Raw genomic sequence first — 17,780 nt, 5'->3', positions numbered from 1 at the left:
GGGGTAGCAAATTGATAGTTTGGTTGAAGCTACAAAAATAGGATAAAGTAATTATATCTGCCAAACTCACAATAGCCTGTTCAATGGAGAGTAACACTGTAATTTTTCTTCAGAGGCAGTAAATAGGAAGGAAAAGCCCCTTATTCTGTAGTATAAGGGAAAAAAAAATCCCAAACCCTTGGGCGCCACTTACAGGCGCAAACTTTCACTGACTTGAGTTATTTCACTGAAGGAGAGGGGGCAGACATACAATTTTTGACTTTAATGAATTTCCCATGACTTATCTTTTACAAATGTGTGTTTTCTAAACTTTCCATTTCTACATTCAAAGTTTAGAAACTGGATTAAAAAAAAACAAACAAACCACAAAACCCAACAACAACAAAAAAGCAATAGGTCTTTAGATACAGGGGGGTCTTCGGCTCTCTCCTACTGAAAACAAACCTACAAAATATCAGCAGTACATCCTCCTCCTCAAAGTATGAGTGCGAACTACTTGAAAAAGGGGAAACATGCTGTTCAGTTGAGATTTTAAATGTTTTATAAACATTTCCCCAAGATTTTAAATGATAAAATAATGAAGCATCATAACAGGAAACCCAAAACACAGGACAATATTTTTGTATAACCTCTTCTTCATGGTATGTTTTATACCAGCAGATTTGAAGTGAATGTCAAACCAGTGCTACAAAAACTGGAGGGGGTGTTAGTATTATTTCAAAAGGATAGATAATCAATATTTTACAGCAAGTAAAGCTATCATATATAACATCTGAGATGCACCAACAGAATCCTAGTTAACAGTATTTATTTTATAGAGAGCCTTTGCAGTTCTAAGTCACTACTTAAAGAGATAAAGAGAGAAAAAAGAAAATGCAAAAACTACACACAGATTAATCAGGTTTTCAGTTGTACCTGTACTCACCTTGGCCCTCCGATTTTGTGTCTAGAGGCAACATTAAAGTTCTATATATCATTTTTTGCAGTTACTGCTCTCATGCTATATTCATAAGTCATTACACTGCCTTTATAAATGCTGAAGTGTGGCCAACTGTATTATCATATAGAAAAAAAAATCAGGTCTCACAGAACTAGATAAAATTAATTCCTCAAAGTTTGAGTTAGTGTTTCACCTGCAGTTGATCTGTAGTAAGAGTTGCCACCTAAGAATTATTCTGGTAAGGTTTTAATCTAATCTGCACAGAAACAGGAAACCCTAGAGGACGATACGTGTACAAGTGCACACAGAAGGCTGCAGTTGGGCTGGCTGCTGCCTACCTTCCTCCCGTACTGCCAGAGCCCAGGGGTCAGCACACTTTTTACTACTGGAAGTGGGGGGTGGGGGAGGGAAAACGACCTCCAAGTAATAAACGGACCGTGATTTTAAACAATCCAGAGCACAAAAAGGGGTCAAATTACTTTAGATAACTAACCGAAACCAAGGATTCCTACTGTCAGATTCGACACACAATAAAACACTCTCCACCCATAGTAAACGTCAAGAAATTCTACAGGGCCACCGGGTGACTATCACGAAAACACATCCAGCAAACTTCACATACCCATCAAGATTTTATGCTTCTGTGTATTTTCAATAGAATTTTTAAAAGTATCATATACTTAAAAAGAATTTCCTCTAACAGAAAATTTTCCAGTAGCCAAAAAAAAGGGCGAGGCCAAAGAGCCGTTCGTTGGTGTAAACTATCTTACGCACATCCTACTTCTGGTGCACCGGAAGACCCCTGCGAGCGAAGCCGCAGCCCCGCACCGTCCCTGTCTCCGCCACGCAGCGGGGCTGCGGGGCGCAGTCCCCACAGCTTTGAAGCTGAATGGCTGACACATCCGGTCCTGGATCCCACAGCATTCCGCCAAACGCTAACTTCAAAGGCAGATTCAAACTCCCAGCACCCGGCGCTGTAGCCTCCGAGGTGCGGTAGGAATTCCCAGGGACACGCAGGAGGGGAGCCACGGAGTCCCCGCAGACCCCGCCGCCCCGCGAGCCCGCAGCATCCGCCCGCGCATCGCTTTGACAGGCGTTCCCCGCAGTCCCCGGAATCCCCCGGCCGCCCGGGGCGCGCCGCCTGAGCCCGGCCCCGGTACCTGCCCACGGGCGCGCGTCCCCGTGGGGCCGAGGGGGCTCTATCCTGTCACAGCGCGCAGACCCACCGCCGTCACCTTCGCGCTCCGGGTCCCCCACTTACTGCGCGCCGTGGGGGCTCTCAGGACCCGGCCCCGGGAGCCCCGCACCTTCGCGGCTTGCACGCCTGTCACATGTCCGCAAACAATAACAAACTCTCCCGCACGTTCCCGTCCCGTCCCCACGCCGTCCCGGGCGCCGCCCGACCTTCAGGGATCGGGGTCGCGGGGCCCCACGAGCGGAGCCTCGGGGAGCCGCGCGCCGCGCTCGCTTCATTCATTGCCCGCCCGGCCCGGCCCGCCGCTCACCCGGAGGGGGCCGCTGCAGAGGGCGGCTCGGCCCCCGCGGGGCTCCGGGCGCCGCTGTCCCGCGCGGCCGCCAGCTCGGCAGAGTGGGAGCCGCAGCGACTCGCCGCTCCCGGGGGTGGCGGTCCCGCCGCGGGCTGGAAGCCACTCGCTCCTGCAGCCGCGTCCGCGGGCTCCGGCGACGGGGAAGTAGATGGGCAGGGCGGCGAGGCGGTGAGGAAGAGCGGCTGCTCCGGCAGCTGGTCCAGCTCCACACTCCGCACTTTGCGCAGCTGCCGCCGCCGCCAGTCCGCGCGCTCGCGGCCCGCGCTGCCAGGCTCCCGCAGCAGCCCCGCGCCCGCTGCGGGCGCGCCGCTTCCCTGGAGAGCTCCGCCGCCGCCGCCCGCCTCGGGGCTCGCCGCCGCGGCGCCCGGGAATCCCGACGACGAGGCGCGATCGCCCGCCGCCGCCGCCATTTTCTCTCGCGGGCTACATTCGCTCGTGCCTGCGGGGGAGGGAGGGGGCGGGGAGAGCGCGGGGGGCGGGCGGAGCGGCGGGCGCGCGCCGCGCGGCCGAGTGCGCGGGCGCGAGCGGGGCCGCGCCGCCGGGCCCGGGAACGCGGAGCGGCGGGCGCGCGACGCAGGTGGGAGGGCAGGGGCTCTGCGGGGGCCGCGCGGGGCGCTGTGCGCTGCCACCGGGCCGCTGCCAGGTAGTGCGGGGCGGGGCAGCGGCTCGGCGGGAGCTCGCCCACCCTTGAGCAAGCAGTTATTGGGGCGTGAGTCCCGGGTGCCGGAAGGGGACGCAAGCCGGAGGACTCACGGTCTGTCACTTCACGGGTTTAGTAGCGGGCGCCGGGGCCCCCCGCGCGCACCGGCCCTGCCCGGCCCGCGCCCGAAGCGCAGGTGGCGCCTGGGACTGTCGCCTGCTGCAGACGGACGCGAAGCCTCCTCTTAGGAAAGCAGACCTCTTGTCCCGCCCTCGTGTCACAAATAACACTACTTGAGATTTCCGGAGCTACCTTGTGCACATCTGAAGCCGCTGGTTTGGGACACCCTCCCCCCTCCCACCGGCTGTGCAGAGGGACCAACCCCGGTACTCTGCCAGAGGTTACTCCCCCGTCTTGGAAAGGCAGGCTCCAACCGAAAGCGGGAGAGCACGTCTGGGGAAGGAGCCAAGCGCTGTGCCAGGAAGCGCTGGATCTTGCCATCTTCTACCAGGTCCCTCCCCCCACCCCCCAGATGCTCCAGGCTGCACGTCCCTCTTCCTGGCAGTCAGGTGACAGGCCGGGTTCCCGGGTCCCCCCCCCCCACTCCCGCCGCCGCCGCTGCCAGGTTGTCCTGTGTGGCGTCTCTCGCCTTTCTCCTGCCTGAGAGTCTTTCTAGAAAAGGTGTCCGGGATAGAAAAGCAATATATATATATATATATATATATATATATATATATGAGCCTGAGAGTCTTTCTAGAAAAGGTGTCCGGGATAGAAAAGCTATATATATATATATATATATATATATATATATATATATATATATATTCATATATATACACACACACACACACACACACACATATATATATATGTATATATATATATATATATATACATATATATATATATATATGATTTTTTTCCCGGACCCCCTTTCAACGGGATAGAGCTGCTGTGTCGCCAGTATCTCACCCGCATCCCCTACTTCTTTTTCTCTAGACACTTTGTCTGGAATAGACAGTCTCTCAGAACCCGGGATCTCTAGATTTATTTTGTGAAATATTAAGACATGAGGCGTGGGGGAGGGGTAAGAAGGGTTTTCATCTTACAGAAAAAGGAAGAGATCTCTCCAGCATTTAGACAAAAGCCTGAACTATCTCAAAGTAATGTATTTAACCTCTCCAAAGTAGATTAAATGAAGCTCTCCTTAGGTGTGTAATGTCAGCTGGAGAGCAAGGTGATACAAAAGGGATTTTTTAAAAAGGATCCTGACTTCAGTTTAAGCTCAGTGTTATGCTTACTGCTGTAACATCTGGCACGCTGTAGTTTTCAATGGTTACATTAAAAGGTACGCGTTTTGAAAGTTTAGATTAGTCTGTTCAAGATTTAGGTCTACAGTTAGGCTATAATTATATGCTCTTTTAATGGTAGACAAGCATAACATCCAAACCAAACAGTAGTTATTTCCCAGGTCTTCCTAGATTGCCACACCCACCAAATCCTAAATTGAAAAGGATTATCTTTTCTGGTTTCTACCGAGATCTAAAATAAACCTTAAATTGGCACACTTGTAGTTAGGTACCTGTAAGTGAGAAAAGCCACTGCAGATCATTTGCCTGTGTTTCCATCTTTGGACCAGGTTTGGAAGTTTGGCCTGACTAGCAAAGTTAAAAAAAAAAAAAAAAAAAAAAAAAAGGAATTCCAGCAAAAGGTGACTTTTGCTTTTTTTATTTGTACAGTGTTTGAACTGTTTGAAAATGAGGGTGGGCATCAAATGAAGCACAATTGACTAACTGCAGTTCTCTGGCCTTCACAGACCACATCAGTCTATGAAGACTGTGAAGACTTTAAGTGTTGTCTTTTCCCAATAGTTTCTGGTATTTTGAATCCCATTTCTTTTCATCTTTTATGGACATATTCTGCTGCCATTATGCACTTACACGTGGACACGTGGTTTTCTTTCAGAGATAAAGGACCAGATTGACTAAGGAAGTCTGCTCACTACGATGCATGTTACTATAAAGTCTCCTTGAAGGCAGTGAAGTAGATAGGTCCCTACCCAACTTTGTGAGTCGTAAGTATGATTAAGTGTGCCCCTCCCCGTCACCACACACCCAACCCAGCCCCACCTCCACCTTGATCTTTGGAGCTGTTTGGATCCTGTGTTGCATTTCTGCAGAAGCATGCGTCAAATGGCAGGCTGCTGTAGGCTCTACACTGCCCTATCTAGATCCCGTTTCCCCTCTCTTGCCCACAACTAAGATTTCCATTCTCACTTGGACTTAACGGTAGCAGTGATTTCCTGTACACTGTAGCAGTTTCAGTAGCTTTAACCAGAAAGAAACTTCTACCAGAGCTTTCCAGGTCACCGCTCCCACAGAGTGCTGCCGGGAATGGCCTAAGTCACAGTTGAGCTGCTACACCAAGTTCATTTGGAGGATAAACACAGGGCATTTCCTCATTGGGCATAAATATCACAGTGTTAAAATGAAAAGGCATATCTGATGTACTGGCAAGGGTATTTCAGCTTGTATGTCATTCCATTCATATTCACTGAGCACCTCCTTTGCATGCACAAGGTGTTTTATTCCACTCAGATTGTTGTTTTAATAATTGTTATTAATTATTAATATTAATATACCATCAATTTTCTTAGTTGTTTTAATCTCACTGGCTGTTTTAACAGAATAGAATGTTTTCACCTACAAATATTTTTTTTTAATAAAATTTACTTGTTTCATGTAAGCACATTGTTACTGTCTTCCGACACACCAGAAGAGGGCATCAGATTCTGTTACAGATGGTTGTGAGCCACCAAGTAGTTGCTAGGAATTGAACTCAGGACCTCTGGAAGAGCAGTCAGTGCTCTTAACTTCTGAGCCATCTCTCCAGCCCACCTACAAATATTTTTTATCAGTGGGTATTTGTCAGGCTGGCTGACATATTTTCAGACCCACAGGTATATAAGCAGGCTCACACGAGATCTATGTGCGAGGAACATAGTTACGAGTCAGAGTGAGTGGCTGGAGAGATGGCTTGGGTTAAGTAAGAGGACATGCTGCCCTTTCCAGAACACCTGCATGGTTCCTAGCACCCAGCTCACAATCACTTGAGACTCCAGCTCCAGGAGATCTGACACCCTCTCTGTTTCTCTTGGGCACCTGCACACACAGGAGATACATGTGCACACACATAAGTAAAAATATGAATTTTTTTTTTTAAAAGAATGCACTCTTGAGAATAAGACAAAAGCTGGCATTTTTGGCATGCTTATAAATACTCATTCTGGATGCTTGCAAGAGAAGTGAAGCTAGGTCTTGCTTTCTTCATGCTTTCCCCCACCCAAGACTCTGTATCACCCAGGTAATTCCAGATGTTCAAAGTCACATGTGGGCACTGTAGGTGACATTAAAGTAGTGAATTTCCTAAGTAGTGTCCATGTGACCAGCTCATCCAGTTGCACTAGCTGACACTGGTGTGGTGGGCTGCCACGTAACGTGCCGAGGGAAGCCACAGCACAATAAACACTCATGCCTCTGCTAATGTGTCCTTGTATACTGTTCACACTGGAGGACTTACAGGGCCTGAGAGAACTGAATGACCTTGTCAAGCCTTGCTGCACCTATTACAACTGCTCTTGTGAAATTTAATAAGCTGTCACTCAGTGGAAGTATAAGCAGAAGCCCTACACACAAAGAAACAAGGCCTTGTCACCAAATCCCAACCCAAACCTGCAAACTGAACAAAGCAAAGACCTGTTATTTACATGAGAATAGAGTGGCTAAGATACATCCATGCATATAATTACCTTTGAGTAAGGAGTACCAGAAGACTTTTTCATGAATTTACCTGTACTGTAATAAAACCAGAAACTACATTTTATGATAGTCAAATGAGGAGGTTTTAAATTTAAAGATAAAGTGGAAATTTATTAATTTTTTCTAAGATCCAGGGTCTCATTGGGTAGCTCAGGCTATCCTGAAACTCACTATGCAGATCAGACTTGCCTAAAACTCACAGAGATCCACCTGCCTCTGCCTCTGGAGTGCTGGGACTAAAGGCATGGACCACAATGTTAGGCTGGAGGTTTATTAAGTTTAATCATTCCTCTTGGCAAAATTTTACCCTTTCTAACCTGCCCTAAGTCTTGAAATCGTTTGAATGAGCAACACTGGTTAATGATGTAAGGTGATTTCTTTGTTGGTTTTGTGAGGCGGGGTCTCGCTTGATAGCCCAGGGTGGGTTCAAATTTCTTATTCTCCTACCTTTCCCTTTCTAGGTGCTGGAATCGCAGGCATGTGTCATCATGCCTTGTGGTTGCCTTTTTTTTTTTCTTCCTTGCACAACTTGAAGTAAAAAATGTGAATAAGGTATGCAATATTGTTATCCACTGGAAGAATAATATTTAGTAAAATATAATGTAAAACACATTCAAGCAACATAGACAATTTTAGTTTTCTATTTACTCACACTTAAGATTTTATTTTATTCTTTTAAGGATTATTTATTCTTTTATGTAGCAATAGTTGCCATATAAATAGTACATTGTTGCTATATTCAGACACACCAGAAGAGGGCATAAGATCCCATTACAGATGGTTGTGAGACACCATGTGGTTGCTGGGAATTGAACTCAGAACCTTTGGAAGAGCAGTCAGTGCTCTTAACCACTGAGCCATTTCTCTAGCCCACACTTAAGATTTTAAAAGGCAAAAATAAGTTTAAAATGCAAAGTTTGTGGCTAGTAAAACTTTGAATACTAATTATTTAAATGAGCTGGTACTAAAACTTCTTGAAAGTTGAATGCTATTAAGTATTTTATTAAAATACAACTGTAATCCCAGCAATTCACAGCCACATAGTTAACAATGTGTAGAATAGCGACACACTTCATATGTTTTGTTTTAATCTACAGAAATATACATTTAAATATACACATATCTCAAAATTATAAAGTGATCCTTAGCACTTTTTAAAAAAAAGATTTATTTGTATTTTATGTGTTTGCTTTCTTGACTATGTGTATATGCACCACATGTGTGCAGTGCTTGTGGAAGCCAGAAGAGGGCAGTAGATCTAGAAATGGAGTTAAAGATGATTGTGAGCTGCCTCATGGGTACTGAGACTCAAACCAGGTTTTTCAAGTACTCCCAACTGCTGAGCCATCTCTCCAACCTCATTCCTTAGTGTCTGTATACAGATGTGAATAGTTTGGGGAACTCACATAATGGGCCACAAAGAGAAGAGTTTGGACCATCAGTGACTGCATTGTCCTGTGCTATTGTTCCAGAATCCACCAGCTTCTGTTATTTTAAGGGACGAATCTGGCAAGGTAAGAACTATTCATTTATTTTCATACTCAACACTTCAATCGTTGAGACCCACTGATTATAACCAGCTGATTACAAGCTGATATTCTCTATCACCGGCAGCAGCACCTCTGTGAACCTTGGTCCTTTCAGTTTAGAGGCAAGCATATAAAGTAGCACTTCTCTGGGGAGTTTGTGGGGCATGGGCTTGGGGCGGTGAGTTACGCCGAGCAACTATTGTGTGCCAACACCAGTGACCAGGTGGCCTTTCATAAACTGACTTTTCCAAATCTGTGACATATAGCACTCTGAAGCAGAAGGCCAAGCACAGAGTTCCCCTCTGTCCAGGTCTGCGGGAGACACTGCTGGGCACCAGCTAAGGGCCAGGCCCTGTTCTAGGCTCTTGCAGTAGAGAAAGTGAGATAGTGCTTGTTGCCTGGGGCAACTTACAAAATCTTCTTGTGTTAGGACCAGTTGTTCACAGGTCCACATTTCCAAGTGCTGACTGGGGAGGCGTTTCGTCTTCACCACCTTCACTTGCCTCCCCAGAGATGCTAGCTAGTATCTATCTAGCTTGCTAGATAGTCAGTAAACAGGAGTTGGTTTTAGGGGGCGTTACAAAACACCATCTAAAAGTTTTAGGATCTGCCTTTCAGCGGCAACCCCTCTTCAACACCTCTCCCCCAACAAACTGAAAATCTCCTGGTGATACTGCTTCATTTGCAAACTTATGAATTCAGTTTAGAAAAAAACCAGCATCTCATCTGTGTGTGAGATGCATACATGTAGGTGTGCGTGTGTCTATGTGGGTACATGGACAGACAGTAGTGTGGAGGCTAGAAGTGGATGGTGGCTGTCTTCCTCTGTTGCTTGCCATCTTATTTATTGAGACAGGGTCACTGAACCTGGAGGTTATTGATCTGGCCTGGATGACCGACCAGTGAGCTCCAGGGATTCCCAGGGTCCACCCCTGCCCCACCCTCCCACCCCATGATACTTGTACTTGAGCCCCAGGGATCAAACTGAGGTCCTCTTACTGGCGTGGCAGGCATTTACTGACCACAGCAATCTTTTCAGCCCTTCTAATTGCCTCTTTGGTGGATGATTGGTGTTGAGGAGGAATCCACGGAAGAGGAGCAGAAAGTTGGGAAAGGTTAAGGAAGATAAAGGGTGGAGAACTCGGACTGGAAAGCTGCACTTGTGGAGACCCTGAGACTGTTGGTGCAGGGAGGCGGGACGCGGATGCCACCAATATCCGTGAAATTCATTCTGTACAAAGATGGGAGGGCGGCTTCTGTGGCCTGGAGCTGGGGGTTCCTGCCCAAGGACAACAGGGGTCACCACAGGAAGTAGAACCTTGAAAAGGGGGTTGGGGCTTAGGTGGTAATATAGCTCATAAAGACAAAAGGCAGTGGACATTTAGAATAAAAAACCTAGAAAAGAAAAATGTCTCTATAAAACAAACACATTTCAAAGGATAGAGGACGAAGATTCTAGAAGTTTCTAGAGAGCAGGTGCTAAATATTATTAAATATAATTATAAATGTTTATTGAGTACTTACTGTGTGCCAGAGCAGTGCTAAGTGCATCATATTATTAACATTTAATCTGCATAATAACCGTATGATGTAGGCACTGTAATCACCTCCATTTTACAAGTGGAGATGAAACAGAGAGGGTAGGTAACTGAGCCAAGGATATTCAGCTGGTAACTAGAAGATGTAAGATTTGAACTTAGATTGCCCGTTTCCACAACACATTGCTTTTAACCTCAAAGCTGCTTTGATGTCTTTCTGAAGTTAGTTGCCATCGTTTTCTTGGTAGACGTAAGCACATTCAAGGCCTTTTCTCAGTGTAGAATTAACTCCCGAGTGGCTCCTTAGACTGCTCAAGTAAAATTTATAGAAAGGGGCTCTTTATAAGAATAAAAAAACCCAATCCTTTGAGTGGGGATACTACACTTTATGGTTTTTTTTTTAATTTTTAAGCTAAATTTAAAACTCTTGTTTGAAAAAGTTGTGACTGGACGTAAACTTCAGAGATAAAACTTTGAAATGACTCTGAATTTTAAAAATTCATTTACAAAGAAATAGAAAATAATATCTTAGCATAAATGGTCTATGAAAAAGTATGGTAGAGACAGATGCTCATAAAAATTCCCTCTCCATCCACTACTAGGCACCTGTAACTAGAAACCAACTAATTGCCTTGCTGGGGACTGTAAATCCCAGAATGCCTTGCTGTTAAGTATGTGAGCTGTGGTTTAGAGAAACTGCACATCTGGATATAGATCAGTGCAATAGTCCAAAGGTTACAGAATCACAGAACAAAGGGGTCTCTGAGTGGACGGATGGAGGACAGCTCCCTTGACAACTTTATTCCCAGGGATAAAGCTGTTGTCCTGAACCATTACTTGAATATATGGATCTATTTAATATAGTAATCTTCCTGAAGTAATGCAATATAATTTTCTTTGTCTACTCACATGAGACTTCTGGCAGAAGGAGCATGGCACAGTGACAAGTACACTGTGGTATTTGTTAGGCCTGTGTCTGCATCAGCTCTCCCATAACTAGCAGTGGACCTTCATATCAATGGGATACATACGCTTCACTACTATGGGAAGGTAGCAGTCACCATGGAGGCTCACCTGCTTCCTCTCACCCATACCATCACTCTGGTGTAGACGAAGCTGGTTCCATGATGGTGCCTACATCCCTCTGGCCTCTGAGGCCTGCACTTTGGACTTCATGGCAGGACAGAAGTGGCCTCAGACACCGCAAGGTCCTCAGCTAGGGAGAGGAACTGTGGTGGTTCCTGGAGGAGGCTGGTACCAAGTTCTGAGATCCCAGAGTGCATGCTTCTTCCTAATTCCACAGTATACATACAGCAGAAATTGGCAGACACTGTGAATCAGAGCTCCCCACCCTCTCTCAGAGCTAGCTGTTAAATATTGACCAGTGTGCGCTGTTATCCTGCTAGTGAGATAATTCAGGGGTGTGTTCTACAGTGCCTTCCAGTTCTCTCTTTCTCTCTACATGCACACCATCCAGCTCTCTCTGTTCTCTGTCTGTCTCTCTGTTTCTGTCTGTCTGTCTGTCTGTCTGTCTGTCTCTCTCTCTCTCTCTCTCTCTCTCTCTCTCTCTCTCACACACACACACACACACACACACACACACACGTTTTAAAATCTAAATAGGTCTAAGCTCCAGCCCCCCATGCATGGTGGTGGCCATCTAGGACAGTCAGCTTTTCCTGGCTCTCTTCTCTACCCTCAGTTCTCGACTCTGCTGTCGCTTTCTGTCACGTTCCAAGCTGACAAGAATCCTGTATCACAGTCTGCATTTGGGGGAGCTCACTGCAGGAGAGGAGACAGTAATCTGTAAAGTCACAGTTATAAAAAAGTGCATAAGCAAAGCCCTACAAATACAAGCTCTTCCGATGACCAGACATCGGGAAGGTACCCGACTAACACCACAGTATGACGGCTAATTAGCCAGATAGTAGAGTACTGCACTTAAAACCTAGTGACTCTAAATATGTGAAGTGCCTTCAATGGCTTCTAATTTTTATTCTTTTGAACAGTTCCATGATACATTAAAATGGAAGTCTCTAGTCTTTCTGCCCCATCCAAACAGATAACACATACTCCGGCAAGATGCCAGCCTCTGTGTGTCATTTGGCTGGAAGACGGGGGCTTCTAAAGACTTTGAGGTCTCTGGTGTGCTTTGTTTATTGGTCCTGGTCTGTGTTAACAACTCTGTTATTTATTTTAAATACTGTGTTGATTTTGTATTGTGTCATGTTTAGAAAGTGACATGTGCCAGGATCCCCGTGATGCTGTAATAAGACAGATTCCTTAAAAAGTGCTGCCGCAAACCCAACATTGCAAAGACAGAATGTGGAGGGATCTTCCTATTTAAAAAAAAAAATGGTTCTTTATGATACCTTTATGGTGGAATGATAATAATTTCACTTCTTGTATTTAATAGTAAGTGACATATGCTATCATTTGGATCTTCACAGTCTTATATGTTAAAGGCTTGGTCCCCAGTCTGTTTGTAGTGCTGCTGAGAGAGGGTGGACCCTTTAAGAGGTGGGCCCACCAGAAGGAAGTTAGGTCATTGTGGGGTTCTGTGGATATTGCCTTTGTAGAGGATATTGGGAACCTTGTGCCTTCTCTGCTTTTGCTTCCTGTCACTGTGAGGTGACAAGGTCTCCCCTAGCACATAGTCCTGATGCCATGACATACCAGTTGCTAAAGGCCCAAACAACAGGGTAGTAGCCATAAACAGAAACCTCTGAAAACCTAAGTTGAAACAGGCCCTATCCAGTATTAACGTGAATCTGTCAAGTATTTTGTCATAGCAGTGGAGAGGTGAGTGATACCAAGTCTTATCAGGTACCAGCAGTGAAGATGTTGAGGAAAAAGAGAGCATCAGTTGCAAAGAAAGGGCAACATGATTTAGCAAGAAAAGCACCAAGCAAGACCCAGGCTCAGCAGCTGGGGCCACTAGGGAGGGCGGTGATGCATGAAGCACTCAGGCCTCGGTGTTCTCGGCACATCTTCCAAAGGGTGGGTACTGAGCTAGACATATGTGCATCTCAGCACTGTCATTTTTAGGGAAGTCTATCAGCATGGAAAAAGGCCCATATTTTAACTACAAACCCCAATTTACTCATCCTGTCTGAATCTTTCAGAGCCTGGAAAATGCCTGGTCCCCCTGTTTCCCTGCTAGCTTCACTATGAGAGAAACCCAGAAAAGAAGGCTTTCACTTGGGAACCAAAGGGGGTGACAAGGTGTTCACAGGTTTTCATTATTAGAGAAATTCCTAATCTGATTTGATTTTGAGACAGTCTCATGTAACCCAGACTGGCTTCAAACTTGGAGCCAACCTTGAATTAATTTTTCTTTCTTTCTTTCTTTCTTTCTTTCTTTCTTTCTTTCTTTCTTTCTTTCTTTCTTTCTTTTTTTGTTTTTGTTTGTTTGTTTGTTTTTTGTTTTTGTTTTTGTTTTTTGAGACAGGGTTTTTCTGTGTAGCCTTGGCTGTCCTTGAACTCACTCTGTAGACCAGTTTGGCCTCGAACTCAGAAATCCACCTGCCTCTGCCTCCCAAGTGCTGAGATTAAAGGCGTGCGCCACCACCGCCCGGCCAACCTTGAATTTCTAATCCTCCTGGCTTGACAGAAGTGAATCAGTACATTTTTGACAATTACATTTAACCAGTGTGTGTGTGTGCATGCATGCATGTGTGTGTGTGTGCGTGTGCATGCATGTGTGTGTGTGTGCATGCATGTGTGTGTGTGTGTGCATGCATGTGTGTGTGTGTGCGTGTGCATGCATGTGTGTGTGTGGGGGGGGTGCCTTTGTGACACAGTGCATGTGTGGAGGTGAGGCACATAGGACTCAGGTTTCACCTACCAAGTGTGTTCCAAGGCCTGAACTGAAGTGCTCAGGCTTGCTGACAAGCTCCACTGAGCCATGTAACTAGTCCCACACCCAACATTTTCAAACCAATTATTTATTTTGTTTGTGTGTATGTAAGTATGTGTAGTGTGTGTGTGTGTGTGTGTGTGTGTGTGCATGAGTAAGTCCACATGCACACAAAGGCTGGATGATAGCTCCTGTCCTGCAATTGCCCTCTACTTTATTCACTTGAGACAGGGTTTCTTACTGAGTGAACCTCAAGTTAGGCTGGTGACCAGTAAGCTCTAGACATCCCCCTGTCTCAGCTCCTTTCCCCAGCACTAGGTATTAGCTTCTTGAGTGACCATCTCCATATTTGTATGTGGGTTCTGGGGACTTGAATTTGGGCCCTTGCGCATGTACAGAAAGTGCTCTTACATGCTGGGCCATCTCTCCAGACCCTTCTCTGCCATTTTAAGGTACAGGATCTTACTCTGTAGACTCATGGGCTGCACAGGAACTCATAGCAACCCTCTGGTTTTAGCTGAGTGCTGGAGTCACGGATGCGGACAACCATGCCTGGATTTAAAAAATAATAATAATTTCTAAGACGGGAGATAAACCTGTTATCGAAACAGCAACTCTAAAATGCAAGTTTTCTTTGCAGAGCCTTCTCTCCCCCACTTCATGCACACTTCTGACCACTGAGGAATGCAGCTGCTGTAGTAGGTGATGTCGTGGGCAGAAGCCCTGCTGGGCTGTGTTGTAATAGATTATTTCATGATGTCACATTGGTGAGCTCCGTGCATGCCTCAGTGAATCAAGTGGAGAAAGGCACCCATTGGCTGCATGTGTACCCATGTGTATCTACACCGCATGGAAACACACATTTATATCCCCACACAGAGATACATAAAAAATGACATACAAACATTGGACCAAGCAGAGGAGCCTTGGAATTTTCCTTTTATGATTATTCTAATTCACCTTTGAGAGCTCAGAGGTTCCAAACAATTTGTTTTAAAGATTTGCTTCCTTCACTAGGATACTGCTAATAGGATATTGACAAAAAGAATTGTACCCAAAATCACACTATTTATTTTTTTGAATGTTTTAAGGGTGAAAAGTGCATAGAAATATCACTAGAAATTGAAGCCTCCAGAAATGTAAGATCGTCTGTCAGTTTTTAAAGACTCACTCAGTTAATTTTTATTTGTGTGTGTGTGAGAGAGAGAGAAAGAGAGAGAGTGAAAGAGAAAGAGAGAGAGAAAGGAGAGAGAATGTGTGTGTGCTAAAGTGTACCCCTGTGCTCAGGAGCCCATGGAAGCCAGAGAGGGTATCAGAGACACTGGAAATGTAGATACAGATGTTTGTGAGCACCCATGTGGATGCTGGGAACCACCTTGGTCTTCTGCAAGGGCACTACGTATCTTTACCAGCTGAACCATCTCTCCAACCCCATTCCAGATAGTATTTTTTTAAACTATTAAAAGTATTTTTTAACTATCAAAAGTATCAAAAAAAAAGTATTTTTTATTTTTTCTAAAGTAATTTTTATCCTCTGTAAACTATCAATTATGAGGTCATTAGGCTCCTTCTGCATGATGACAGAGGAGTCCCAGAACATCTACAAGTTTGACTATGCAACCTCTTTGCAGCCCCCCTGAACAGTTTCAAGCTCTTTGGAGTGGTTTTAGGCATAGCCCTAGGTCCCCTGTTCACCTGTCAGTCACCCTGGCAGGATGGAGGGGCTGCCTTCAAGTGGTCTGCTAGTTCCATCTGGAGTAGACAGACTCCTGGCAGCTCAACACCAGCTAAGAGTGAGCATTTCAGTTCGCCTTTAGGCCCCTTCTCTCTTCCTTGGATGCTGTTTGCATTTGACTTGAATAGGCTCTGTCTTTGTCATATCTTTTCATAGCGCTCTAACTAAGGAGGAGGGGGAGGAGGAAGAGGGGAAGAGATGAGGAGGAAGAGGAGGAAGAGGAAGAAGAGGAGGAGGATGTTAATGTTGGGATGTAGCTGTCAAGGCAATTCTTTGTAAGAGAATGGGGCAACAGGACACTGGCCCCTCAGTAAAAGCCCTGCATGGTTCTTCCCTGGAAGTGTCTGTTGGATTTGCAACCTGTGCTACTCTGTATGGTGGCCCTGATATGCCAAAGAAGATTTTAACTCTTTCTATGATTGTTGTGATTTTTTAATGTTCTCTTCATTTTTGTCTTGCTTCTATAATTTGTCAAAAAATAGATTGCTCCAAAGAGAGAGCTACTCAATAATTGAGAGAACAGGGCACACGTATCATAATGACAGATGGAAAGACTAAGGGCCACCCTCCCCTGACAGTGAGGAAGTGTTTACTACGCAGATGCTGTTTTGCATAGCATTTCTTTTAATCCCCCACAACGTCTCTTTGAGATAAACTGAGTCTTCCTGTTTTATAGCCTTGGAAATGGAGCCTTAGAGAGACTTAAAAAAACAAAACAAAACAAAACAAAAAAACCAAACCAACCAACCAACCAACCAACCAACCAACCAACCAACCAAAAAACCCAACAGGCTCTTAACACTAATTTCAGCATTCTCCCTAGTACCCATCCTTTTGGGAAGGATAAATGTAGTCTTTGCATGGCGATTAGGTGTATCTTAGTCAACAAATACTTATTAAGTGCCTGCGAGGTACCGAGCAGCATCTGAGTAGTCACAGTGTCTGTAATCTCTCAGGCCTCACCAGGCCTATTTTGAGTAGCAACATAAAATTTGCCAGAAGTTTGCTGGGTTAGTAATTCAGTCAGTGCCCAAAGCAGCAGATTTTTTTGACTGATACTGACTAACCCTGCTCATCTTCTCTGCCCTCAGCATCATGCCCTCACATGGAGGGTCAACAGAGGCTCCCACTCACTCAACGCACTGGCTTACTCCAAACCACAATGGCAGGCGTTAGGGCCCTGGTGTTCTGATGTGATACTTGCATTCCTATATTTTCCTTTCTTTGCAAACTGAATAATTTACGTTCATCTTTTTAGCAAATCAGTTTCAGAAATTTAACCCTTCCTTCCTCTAAAGAGGCTCACATGTTTAAGGAAGAAAGGAGTTGAGCAAAGGTATCAAGAAACCCTTTGCTTTCTAAAGCCCTCGATACCCAGTTTTTAGGCCAACTAACACGAACAGGTCCAAGGGCCAAGGATGTAATCCCAGAGGTTGTGCATTTCTGAAAATAGAGGGCCTCACTTATTCTTCATGTTCAGTGCTACACTTTGGTATTAGCATCCAGTCAGACTCACGCAAGTCCATTGAAAAGGGCAGAACAGAGGTATTCAAAACTCAACCGTGAAGGAACAAAGTGAACTCAAAACAATGTTTCTCCTCCTGGGTGACCTGTAACCGGTGAGAAGGCCATGGGTGAAAGCCACGCCTCTTTACCGATTCACTTTTCTTTATCAATTAAAATGTAACTGAACTCAAAATGGAACTGTAGCTCCAGCCAGTATTGTGCTCCATGTACAGTCATGCTCCAGTATGCATGGTGGAGTGAAGAGACTTTACATTACAGCTCTGGGCATTGGCTTTTAATCCCTCCTTTATATGCATGTCACTGAGTTAGAAATAATATCATAAAATAGTCGCTTCAACCAAATGACCCGAAGGACCAACTGATCCAACCCAAGTCTGGTTTTACTTAAAACAACGATAAACCAACTTCACTGTACTTGAAAACCTGTCCCAAGAATCCATGTCCAACTGTGTTTTCCTGGCAACCACAGGCAGATTAGTCGACTGGTCTGTACGCTGACTTCCTTGTGTATAAAATATACAGCTGGAAGGTTATAATAGCACCTGATTATAGAGTTAATGTAAGAAGTGAATACTTGAAATACACAACAATTTAATAAGACATGGAAGACACTACAAGGTCTGAGCCATTATACTTCTTTGTGA

The 17,780-nt window shown here is 45.3% G+C and overlaps 1 protein-coding gene and 1 long non-coding RNA gene across 3 annotated transcripts in view; one reads left to right on the top strand and one right to left on the bottom strand.

The window, feature by feature from the left end:
* The window catches only part of Map3k1 (mitogen-activated protein kinase kinase kinase 1), a 62,116-nt gene extending 59,201 nt beyond the window's left edge, over positions 1–2,915 (bottom strand). Inside the window, exon 1 of one of the 2 annotated variants that reach the window (XM_034523420.2) lies at positions 2,446–2,915. In XM_034523420.2, coding sequence (XP_034379311.1) covers positions 2,446–2,897 — 452 coding nt within the window. In that variant the 5' untranslated portion in view covers positions 2,898–2,915. Of the gene's footprint in view, positions 1–1,714; positions 1,865–2,445 lie in introns of those variants that run through there. The other variant, XM_076916210.1, reaches the window with a different exon arrangement.
* A 97-nt stretch (positions 2,916–3,012) lies between these two features.
* The window catches only part of LOC143435087 (uncharacterized), a 33,413-nt gene continuing 18,645 nt past the window's right edge, over positions 3,013–17,780 (top strand). Inside the window, exons 1-4 of the long non-coding RNA XR_013105071.1 lie at positions 3,013–3,064; positions 5,096–5,204; positions 7,410–7,500; positions 8,318–8,462. This is a non-coding gene — a long non-coding RNA (uncharacterized LOC143435087). The remainder of the gene's footprint in view (positions 3,065–5,095; positions 5,205–7,409; positions 7,501–8,317; positions 8,463–17,780) is intronic.

The sequence above is a fragment of the Arvicanthis niloticus genome, chromosome 19 (assembly GCF_011762505.2).
Source record: "Arvicanthis niloticus isolate mArvNil1 chromosome 19, mArvNil1.pat.X, whole genome shotgun sequence".
Classification (NCBI taxonomy): Eukaryota; Metazoa; Chordata; class Mammalia; order Rodentia; family Muridae; genus Arvicanthis; species Arvicanthis niloticus.
This window is presented reverse-complemented; position numbering and strand designations above follow the sequence as displayed.